At 31.0% G+C, this 12,301-nt stretch overlaps 1 protein-coding gene across 1 annotated transcript; it reads right to left on the reverse strand.

Moving 5' to 3' along the window:
- Positions 1-73: 73 nt before the first annotated feature.
- Positions 74-2,678, reverse strand: LOC114181450 (COBRA-like protein 4). Its single transcript, XM_028067914.2, has 6 exons — positions 2,468-2,678; positions 2,303-2,382; positions 1,663-2,119; positions 1,425-1,572; positions 689-966; positions 74-596 (listed from the first exon to the last, which is right to left on the reverse strand). The coding sequence occupies exons 1-6, from the start codon at positions 2,517-2,519 to the stop codon at positions 316-318; spliced, it is 1,296 nt and encodes a 431-aa protein (XP_027923715.2). The 5' UTR covers positions 2,520-2,678; the 3' UTR covers positions 74-315.
- Positions 2,679-12,301: the final 9,623 nt, after the last annotated feature.

Raw genomic sequence — 12,301 nt, forward strand, 5'->3', positions numbered from 1 at the left:
TTTGAAATTCATTTTAACTAAAACTCAAAGCGCTCATCCAAATATGCAGTCAATGTAGTCCAAAGAAACAGACTAGAAAGCGTATGAATTATTCATTATGGCATTGCTGTAACAGCATCAGGAATCTATGATTAAGACAAAATAACTGTTGAGATTTACATTCAGCATCCCTGGTGCTTATGTCAGAAAAACACAGCCATGAGATTGGCTTGGTGTTTCCAAAGAATTTGAGTATTCATGCCTATTGTCACGTAATCATGGAGAAGGTATACAAGGTTTCAAAATTTTCACAAAATTCTGACACTATGCACTAGTTCACCAAACTGCTAAAAAGAAAAACAGTAAGAAAATAGATAGTGGGAAGGTAATTAGGCGTGGAGGTGCTGAGTTAGGTAGAAATGGGTAGGTGTCAGGTGGAGGCATCATGCATTCATCGCCATTAAAGTAGATCTTGCGAGGAAAAGCCCACCCCTGCTTGAATGTGAATGCATCCTTGTCCTTCTGAAGAAGCAACTCTGATTGAACATTCCCTGTTGGTCCAGCTTCCATTAGAAGATCATTGAAGTATTTCATGCCATAGAACATTCCAGTGTCATCTGCAAGCACAATAACAACATGCTTGAAAACTCTTTCTTAAAGTTATTGAATTATAATAGAAGCTTAAAAAGATCGATTTGCTTGCACTCACTTATGGAACCGTAGGGAAGAAGAGGCTTGTAATTGAAACTGAAAACTTGGGTGAGATTGTTAAGATTTGGATGCTGAACAGCAAGAGACCACAGGGAGTGATTCATCCTGTAATTGAAGTTTGTAATGGCAATCTTGACTCTCCAATATTCCTTATAGTTAACCTTGACATGCCAGTGAACCCTGATTGGACACATGTGATGTGTGCACCGCAGCAATGGTTCATTGTCTTTCTTGGGAGTGTGAAGACCCACCATGCTGAGAATTTTGGAGTCACTCCTGCATACCACACCAACAGTGATAAGAAGTTATTGGAAATTCTGAAACTTCTAATACACCCATATACATCTCAAGCGTGAGATTAGTCATTAACGAGTGATCCGATAGTGGATAGAATAATAAACTTAATAAACAACAAACTTTGTTAGGATAGACTCTAACTCATGACTATGATACCATATTAAGGGGTAGATTTCAAGTCTAAATCAACTCTACCAAATTAACTTGTAAAATAGGGTTTGCACTTCCGTGCATAAGTTAAATTGGCTTTAGTCGATGTAGGACTCCCAACATAATGATTCCTCACAACAATTTGGGAATATTTGTCTTGGGATAAAATAATGAAAGGAATACTTTTGTGTAACATCATCTCATGCCAATGTAAATTGCTTTTAAGATGATATAAATGTAAGTTTCTCTAGAATATTTCTTAAGATCATCACATATCCAAAACTTACTTGACACAATTCTTCTTGTTGTGGCAGCCACAGGCACAAGAGGGACAAGGGGTGATAGTTTCATTATAGAAGGAGGACAAAGATACACAACAACTTGGATTCTTTCTTGCCAGGAACTGTGAGTATGTGCAGGTAACGTTCCAAGTCACTGCATAAGAAAAAGAAAACGAGATTTTTGAGAGTTATGTTAATGGTAAAGTTGGTGATCAAACTGAAATTGTGAGATTAGAGATCATACTTAGTGCTTGAGTCTTGCGGCGTTTGTCAGGTGTAAGGAAAGTTGTGGAAGGAACAACCTTGGCAGGGCCACAGGAATAGCCTGGTCCAGGAGCCAAGAGGGTGAAGTTCTTGGGAAGTTTCACTGTCCTGTTTGTGGTACCAGCTTGGCCTACACTCACTTGGAAGGATGAGATAGCCTGTGAAGGATCTTGGCCCCATGCAGCCACCACTCCACCCTTGCAGCAGTTTGAGAATTGCTGGTTGTAAGGAACACCAGGGAGAAGGTCTACAACTGTTGGAGTTTTCTTACAGCAATGAGGTATGTTGCCTTTGAACTTAGAACAATCTCCTTGCTCTGTGGCTTGAGCTCCTACCATGGACCAAATCACTTCTCTCTTGGCCCATGTCCATCCCAAGGTCCACCCAGGATTCATGATGTGCCGAAACATTTGGAAATTGTGAACTGTTACAGTAGCCTGATGGAAAATGCAATAGCCACAAGTCAGGTGAATTCATTACATGACTCAAGCATTTGATCAAACAACTAATAGTTACATATTTTATGCTGCCACTTTTCTGCATTTTACTGCAGCAAATGGAAATCCATTTTGCAAACAATCACACAAATATAAAACAAGTAGCAATGCAGATTGTGTTACCACATAGCCATCTGGTGTCCAAGACATGATATCCCATTTGATTGTTATGTTTCCGTTTGGATCCAAAGGATCATAAGCAACTGAGACAACAAAAAGTTAGAACATTAGTTGAATATTCATGTGCTAGTGAAACAAAATCAACATATAGTGAAACTTGTGTCTCACCTGCACATGAGAATAACACAAGAACACAGAAAGCTGAGATGACAAGCCTCATTTTCTGAATATGTGTTTGATGCTATCAACTTTTCAATGAGAAAAGTTTTATAGATCAAGAGTTGTTGAGAGGAAAAATGCTAACGCATTGCATGTATAATATTATAGAAGAACCTTCCAGGGAATTCTCTTGTGGTTCCAGTTATGTCTCACCTAATGGTTGTTATGAACCTGCACATTTTTGTTGCTATATATCACTATCTTACACTTGGTGTTTCTGTTTAAGTTTCCCTTTCTTAAAGCTACCGCTACAGATCAGAACAACATGCTGTAAGAGTGAACATAACACTTCAACCGTTGTGTTTGAAAGGGAAAGGAAATTCCTTAATCAAGAAACTTTGTTCTCTTTTTTCTTTTGTCATACTTCAAATCAAGAAACTTGACACAGTGAGAATGGAAACAAGATTTTTCAAAAGAAAAGAAGGACTTTTTTCAATGCCCCTCTTTTTCCTTTCTAGTTTGCAAGTGCCATTTTCTCTCATTCTTTTGAAAATTCTCCAATAATGATGGTTGATTCACTTGATAGGAACGTACAAATGGTTTTTGGATAAATTTGGCAGAGACCAAATACAATGGTGTTCTTGTACATTTGGTAGATATGTCGGTCTCATAAATTCTTCAAATAAAATAGTAATGTATATAATTTCAAAACATCATATTAAATATTAGGATTACTTATTTTTGTTGTTGTTATAACTGTACAAAATTTATCTTTAATCTTTATACTTAAAATCATTTAATTTAGAGTTAAAATGCGTGTGTGTTACCCCCTTCTAAATAATAATCAAAACTTATTATTTCTCACACATCTCACTTATTCTTCTTCTCTCGGTATGACTTCTCTTTCATTTTAGATTTAATTATTCTCAATAATATCTCAAATTTAAACAAAATAACATAAACATAATTAAATATATATAAATACATATACATTAAAAGAGACATTAAATATAAAATCAATATACCCCATTTGTTTTCACTAGTATTATTAAAAATAATAAAATATATCAATTATTTTATTTTATTGTTCTATTATCTAAATGTATTTTTTTAAATATTAAATATTTTTTTCTGTTTTTAAAAAATATATTCTTAAAAATAAAATAAAAAATTAATTACAAATTTTAATAATAAACTCTAAATCTATAACTCCATTACTGGTTCAACGTCATAGAAAATAGATTGCATTGGATTGAATGTAGTAAAAAAATAAAAAATAAAAAAATCATTTTTATGTTTATTAGGTCAAGTGATGCATTACCTATGAGAAATATTTAGTTTATGATCTTGCTTTCTTTTTGTCTATGGTGAGTCAGAGATGAGTTTGAAGGAAGTAACCAATGTTGGGACCGTTAGTGAATCCCTGTCCAATAAAAAAAGGACACCCTAACCAAAACTTCTGAATGCTTCAATGCTGAATTTTCTCAAGTACCACTAACTTCATTTATATTTTAATATTTTTTCTACTTTTTCTAAAAAATTTAACTTCAATATTATATTATTTTCAACATAGACTAACTATAAGAATACAAGATAATCATAATAAATTAAACTAAACAATTAAGCATACGAAAAACAGGAAAAAGAAAAAACTAACCAAACATCACCAAAATTAGATATTAACGTTTTACAATTAGTAATCTTAACAACATATCTTAAATTGTGTGTATTGTATGACCCACCGGTCCATCGGCGCAGGGGATCTCTTCCTGTATAGCCCATCAGTCGATCGGCACAGGGAATCTTTTCTTGTATAGCCCACTAGTCCATTGGCACAAGGAATCTCTTCCTGTATGGCTCACTGGTCTATCGGCATAGGAATCTCTTCCTGTATGGCCCACCGGTCCATCGGCACAGGGAATCTCCCTGAAAACCTTCTCGTTTCACCTTCGTCATCGTTCAAGGCTGGGAGGGCTTGTGTACCGTACAACCCATCGGTGCATCGGTTTACCGGACAAAACTCGAGCGGAAACAGGCTGCTAGCAACAGATATATCGTATGGCAAAGCTAAGGACGATCGGCCCATCGGCCACACGGGTGAAACACATTTTTTTGTTAAAGGCTACTCACCCATAAAAGATAATTCGCCTAACCAAGCGACCATCGGTCGATCGGCCAAATGAAAAACCTGGATCAATCAGCTGAGTTAATTAAAATTAAACAAGTCAGTAATCATAATTAAGGGATCATTGGGCCGTGATTAAGGAGCCCTAATTATAGGCCCACACTGAAAACTATAAATAAGGCCCAAAGGTAGGTTGGTGAGAATCTCTTTAATTTGCATTTATTACAGCAGTTACAATTAGACAGGTACACCGATCGCCTGTTCAACCGATCGGACGAGAAAGAAGATTACGTAGAGTGGAAGTTTCAGCAGATTACTTGGGAAGGAAGCATCGAGGAGAAAGGAGTATAATTTGAAGTGGTATTAGTAGGTGTTTGGTCCTACACCCGAAACAAATTGCATCATTTATAATATATTTTTATACTTATAAATAAATTTTATATTATAATTAAATTACTCAATTTTAAAAAATTTCTGAACTTTAAATTATGTTTTGGATTTTCAAATTGTATAATATAAAATACATTTTATTTTATAATATAACAAACTATTCTAAATTATACAATATCGATTCTTTTTTCGAATTATATATTACAGAAACAGATTTGTATTATACGATTTAAAATATATTATGTTTATGAAATTATATAATTTATAATATAATTTTAAATTCTAAATAGTAGGTTTAAAAAAAATTTAATTACAAAATCTGAGATGTTTACGAAAAGTGAAAATTTGAGATTTTTGTGACCTATGTCAAAATATAGAAAGATAGCGAACACAGGGACAAAGGATAAAAATATGTCCTATTAATAAAAATTGTATGTTTTTGAACATAAAAACTTAAAAACTTCCTTCTCGTATTTTTTATTGATGTGACGTTCATCCAATATAATTTGAAGTCCAACTCATTCAAAAAAAAATTATTTTAAAATAATTTTCTAACACGTATACAAATAAGTCAAATATCGCATTGGTCTTTGAAGTATACAAAATGAAAGAGATCAGTCATGATCACAATTAAGTATGCATCCAGAGAACAACCAAAAATTGTCTCAATCGAAATTTTATCAAATGTATGCATAAACATCAATATACACATTATAGCCGATTATGAAAAATATTTTTTTCAAACTGTCTCATCAGTCAATTCAAGATTTAATATAAACGATTAAAAATTTAATCATTTGTACTAAATCTCAAACGGGAACTAAGGTTCACTCAATATTGTGAACTAAAATTATAATAAATCTTCACAAATAAAATAACAATGCAATAATAATATTAAAAAATAATAAAAAAATTACAATTATTTTAACATGCAACACATCTAATAATAAATATAAATTTTATTACAAATTTATCAACTATCATAAAATTTCAAATAAAAAAATAATCCAAAAAAATGAACAAAACACATTAAAATTATTTTAACATGCAACCCATCTAATAACAAATATAAATTTTATTCCAAATTTATCAAAAATCATAAATTTTCAAATAAAAAGAATATGCCAAAAAAATCAACAAAATACACACATACATGAACAAGAGCAAGGTGTGAACGAAAGAAAATGAAAAACTAACATCTTGCAGAAAAAACAAGGACGCAGATGAAGGAGGGTGGACTGCCAACAAACAAAAACTTAACATGGAATGAAGAAGAAAATTATGCATTTATGTGAAATGGAGACCAAAACGAAATTCAATCAGTTCAAATGCTTAAATCAATGCTAAAATGAAAACTCAACAAGTTTTATGGTGGAAAACTCACATGTGGATGTTGTGGTGGTCCGCGGAACGAAGAGAAGGTCTCACGAAGAAGAGGAACAATGGTTGTTCGCGTTGCAGCACTATAATTGAAAGAAGGTGGGACGTCGATTTTGTGCCTAGTCGACGTTGAGTGACATTGGATTAGTGAAGTAGCCGACATTGAGTGATGTCAGGGTATCTGAAGACTGGCGTTCAGCTTCGGTGACGTCAGGATTTGAAAAAACTGACGTTATGTGACGTTGGGGATGTGTTGGACAGACGTCAAATTTGTAACTTTATTTACAAAAATGTCACTGATCATTCTTTATGTTGATTTCCTTGAGCAAACGTTAACTGGATGACGTAATAAGTACTTTTTGTGTTAGTGGAGGTAATGGGGTGCACCTCCATAATTTCTTGCTATGCCTTTATATACTTGAAAAAAATAATTTTACTTTCTTTCTATTTTGAACTTTGAAATACACAATTTGAAAATTTCTAGAAATAGATAACTGAGAATGAAAAAATTATATTTTGAATTATATATTTTAAAATAAAATTATATTTTAAAATATATAATCTAAAATATAGAAATTATAGTTCAAGATGTAAAATTTGAAATACAAATTTTGAATTTTGAATTGTATATTAGAGAATGTAAAATAAAAAGTACATTAATTTCAAAAATTATGAATTCAAAATACATTTTTTGTTTTACATTCGAAATTATACAATTGTAATTTCTTTTTAAAGAAGAAGATATAGAGTTGGGGGAGTGGTCGGTGAATGAGGGCTTCCATAAAATTGAAGGAAGGAGGGAGCATCGGCAGAGGAGGAAGAAGAAGAAACACTAGTAAAGTTGGTAAAGTGTATCAAACAATAATAATAAAAATAATAATAATAATAATAATAATAATAATAAGTATTATAATAATTATACTTCTTATTATTAATGATAATAGTATAATTTATAACAATATATAAAGGGAATTCTTTTTTTATCCACTTTTTATTTTCTAATTTTATCCTTAATTATTATTTTAAAAATTAATTATTTTATAATTATTTTTTCTGCGACCATTTTTTTAATTTTTTATTTATTTTGACCGTTATTCTAAAATCCTTTTTTAAACAGTTATTTTATTTAACAACTATTTTAAAATTTATTATATATGTTTTAAAAATAAATATTATTGATTTTATAAAAATTAAAAAATGCAGATACACAGACGCGACAACGCCTGTGTGTTCGCTAGTAATAATAATAGAAATAATTATAATTAATAATAATGATAATAATAATGATCAGAATAATTATAATTGATAATAATAACGATAATAATAATTATAGTATTATAATTATAGTTAGAGTTGATAATGTGATAATAATTATAGTTATAATTAATAATAATAATTATAATATAAAAATAATAATAATAATAATTATGGATAATATTAATAATAACAATAATTATAATGGTTAATAATAAAATATTTTTGGAATGTTAATTTTTTTAAAATAGATAAAATAGTAATTATAATAAAAACAATAATTATAGTACCTAATTATAATTCTTAATAATGATAATAATAATAATAATAATAATAATAATAATAATAATAATAATAATAATAATAATAATTATTATTATTATTATTATTATTATTATTATTAATAACAGTGATAATAAAAATAATACTAATAATAATAATGTTTTAGTACTTCTTTTCTCATTTCAATAGTATATAATAATAAAATTAATATATTACATTTATTAATAACAACAATTATTTTACTATTAATTATGTTAATATTACTAATAGCAATAATATATCACAATAACATAATATAATAATAATAATAATAATTATTATTATTATAATCAACTGCGAACCATCACTATGACTACGGCACCATGGTCCTCCAAAATTTTTAAAATTTTTATAATTAGTATATATTTTTTAATATATTTTTTAAAAATTTAATATTTTTAATATATTTTTTAAAAATTTAATATTTTTAATATATTTGATATATTTGATATTCTAAAAATATTTATACATTTATATCTATATATAAAAGACAAGTCTTCGTTTTATTGTCCACATTTATTTTTTAATTTTATCTTTTAAATATTTTTTAAATTAAAATAATTATTTTATTAATATTATGTAATTATTTGTATAATTTAACATTTTTTATTTATTTTTTTAATTAATATTATAAATGAAAATTAGTTATAATAAATATAAAAATTATTATATTTATTTTATAATTATAATTATAATAATAATTTTATTATTTTTTATTGTCATAAAAAAAGTAAATACAATATTTTTACTAGTTTATATAAAAGTTTTGGATTATTCTATTGGTTCCTATTTTTCTCAAGTTCTTTTAAATCTCAATTTGATTTCGATTTTTGAAAAAATGATACAATTTGGTCCTTTCTTGTTAAATCTCTTGTATTAGATCAAGTTTTTTTCATCAAATTTGAAGTAATGAGTAAGGATGATTTGATTTATCGGTGTAATGAACATAATCCTAGTGTCAATTTTAATAAAAAATCTAAGCTTCCTTTCAAGAAGTTTAACGAAAAAAAATCTAAATTGCATCAATTTTTAAAGAATCAGGACTAAATTGAGACTAAAAAGAACTAGAGGACCAATTTTAACATTTTTGAACGAAAAAAATGGTCAAAAGAGTAATTCAACTAAAATTTTGATACCTCTGACATATTGGTTGAAGATCTGTGGCTGTTGGGATCATTGAATTGATGCATTACGAGGCTTGTGAGAGAGGTTTGAGGTGACATTATGATGAGATAGTAAGAATAAGGTTTTGAAGGTGTGAAGAAGAATTTGAAGAACAATAATGATGAATTTGAAGGACACACCCTTGCATATTGTCGTACACAACCTACACTTAAGGCCCACACCACCTCCATCCTTACCCTTGAAAAGAGGACCTGAGAACTCCAAATACAGTGGGGGAGAGATAGAGTGTGTGTGTGTGTGTGTGAGAGAGAGAGAGAGAGAGAGAGAGAGAGAGAAAGAGAAAGAAAGAAAGAATTGCATCAAGGAGAGAGAGTTGCAAAAAGGAGAGAGACTTCAATGTTTTTTCCTGCTAAAGACATTTTACATTTCTTTTTATAAAGGAAAATGATTAGTTGACTACTTTTCCTTACCACTTCTCTTACCACCTAACGTGGATTGAACTTTTGCATTTTTATTTTAACTTTTAATTTACTTTTAAGCTGTAAAAGTGTCAGAGGAAATAAAAAAAGTCCATTCTGCGCGTCATAATCTTTTGGGCAGAAAATCTCCATTCTCTTAGGCATTCTAGAAGTTGCCATTTTTGGGACCTCATTTTTTAACACCCACCAAGTCTCATAGAACCCATTTTTTCCATTATTCGCTGAACATTGTCAACCATAAGGTAAGAAAACGAAGCCCATTCCCTACTCTGCACACTGCAACCTATAAAGCTAGTGAATGAAGCCCCTCCCATTTTTGAACGAAGGAGATTTTGCACATAATAAAGTTGACAAATTTTGGAAGTTATGAGAACACACAATTCTCTCCCTTACAAAAAGGGTGAACCTTAGTTGTGCACACTAATACCAAACCTAATCCCACTTCTTCTAAACCAGGTGTAAGTTCATTTGGAAAAAAACTAACCTGCAACATTTTTAAACTTATCTTGCAACCCAAGCACAATTATGATGTAACCCATGAAGGAGTTTTTGCATAAAAAAAGTTGACAAATATTGGAAGTGCATAAGAACACATAAATCTCTCCTCTACTAAAAGGATGGACTTCAATTGTGCACACAAATACCAGACCCCATCCCACTTATTATAAACCAAGTGTAAGTTCCTTTGGGAAAAAAATAGTTTGCAACATTCTTAAATTTATCTATAACCCAAAAGCAATTAAGGTGTAACCCACGAAGGAGTTTTTGCATAAAGTAAAATTGACAGATTTTGGAAGTGTATGAGAACACACAATTTTCTCCCTTACTAAAAGGGTGGACACCAGTTGTGCACACCAATACTAGACTCCATCCCACTTCTTCTAAACATATGTAAGTTCATTTAGAAAAAAACTAGCCTGCAACCTTTTGAAACTTATGTTGCAACCCAAGAATAAATAAGGTGTAACCTACGAATGAGTGTTTGCACAAAATAAAATTGACAGATTTTGAAAGTGCATTAGAACACACAATTTGTTTCCCTTAGTAAAAAGGTGGACCCCAATTGTGCATACCAATACTAGACCCCATTCCACTTCTTCTAAACCAAGTGTAAGTTCATTTAAGGAAAAACTAGTCTGCAACATTTTTAAACTCATCTTGCAACCCAAGAGCAATAAAGGTGTAACCCACAAAGGCGTTTTTTCACACAGTAAAATTGACAGATTTTGGAAGTGCATAAGAACACACAATTTTCTCCCTTACTAAAAGGGTGGACACCAGCTATGCACACCAATACCAGACTCCATCCCACTTCTTCTAAACTAGGTGTAAGTTCATTTAGGGAAAAAAACTAGTTTGCAACATTTTTAAACTTATGTTGCAACCCAAAAGCAATTTAGGTGTAACCTACAAAAGATTTTTTGCACAAAATAAAATTGACAAATTCTGGAAGTGCATGAGAACACACAATCCTCTCTCTTACTAAAAGGGTGGACCCGAGCTGTGCACACAAATACCAGACCCCATCCCATTTCTTCAAAACTGGGTGTAAGTTCATTTAGGGAAAAACTAGCCTACAAAATTTGTAAATTTATCTTGCAACCCAAGAGCAATTAAGGTGTAACCCACAATAGAGCTTTTGCACAAATTAAAATTGACAGATTTTGGAATTGCATAAGAACACACAATTCTCCCCCTTACTAAAAGGTTGGACCCCAACTATGCACACCAATATCATACCCCATCCCACTTCTTCTAAACCAGGTGTAAGTTCATTTGAGGAAAATTTAGCTTGCAACATTTTTAAATTTATCTTGTAACCCAAAAGCAATTAAGTTGTAACCCACGAGAGCTTTTGCACAAATTAAAATTGACAGATTTTGGAATTGCATAAGAACACACAATTCTCTCCCTTACTAAAAGGTTGGACCCCAACTATGCACACCAATACCAGACCCCATCCCATTTCTTCTAAACCAGGTGTAAGTTCATTTGGGGAAAATGTAGCTTGCAACATTTTTAAATTTATCTTGCAACCCAAGAGCAATTAAGTTGTAACCCACGAGAGAGCTTTTGCACAAATTAAAATTGACAGATTTTGGAATTGCATAAGAACACACAATTCTCTCCCTTACTAAAAGGTTGGACCACAACTATGCACATCAATACCAAACCCCATCCCACATCTTCTAAACCAAGTGTAAGTTCATTTGGGGAAAATTTAGCTTGCAACATTTTTAAATTTATCTTGCAACCCAAGAGCAATAAAGTTGTAACCCACGAGAGAGCTTTTGCACAAATTAAAATTGACAAATTTTGGAATTGCATAAGAACACACAATTCTCCCCCTTACTAAAAGGTTGGACCCCAACTATGCACACCAATACCAGACCCCATCCCATTTCTTCTAAACCAGGTGTAAGTTCATTTGGGGAAAATGTAGCTTGCAACATTTTTAAATTTATCTTGCAACCCAAGAGCAATTAAGTTGTAACCCACGAGAGAGCTTTTGCACAAATTAAAATTGACAGATTTTGGAATTGCATAAGAACACACAATTCTCTCCCTTACTAAAAGGTTGGACCACAACTATGCACATCAATACCAAACCCCATCCCACATCTTCTAAACCAAGTGTAAGTTCATTTGGGGAAAATTTAGCTTGCAACATTTTTAAATTTATCTTGCAACCCAAGAGCAATAAAGTTGTAACCCACGAGAGAGCTTTTGCACAAATTAAAATTGACAAATTTTGGAATTGCATAAGAA

The sequence above is a fragment of the Vigna unguiculata genome, chromosome 4 (assembly GCF_037176805.1).
Source record: "Vigna unguiculata cultivar grain cowpea cultivar isolate G323 ecotype 2 chromosome 4, ASM3717680v1, whole genome shotgun sequence".
Taxonomy (NCBI): Eukaryota; Viridiplantae; Streptophyta; class Magnoliopsida; order Fabales; family Fabaceae; genus Vigna; species Vigna unguiculata.

Coding starts and splice junctions, on each gene's coding strand:
- LOC114181450 (XM_028067914.2), bottom strand. CDS start 2,519: ATGAGGCTTGTCATCTCAGCTTTCTGTGTTCTTGTGTTATTCTCATGT. Junction 967..1,424: donor AACAAGAAGAATTGTGTCAA/GTAAGTTTTGGA, acceptor TGTGGTATGCAG/GAGTGACTCCAAAATTCTCA. Junction 597..688: donor TCTTCCCTACGGTTCCATAA/GTGAGTGCAAGC, acceptor TTGTGCTTGCAG/ATGACACTGGAATGTTCTAT.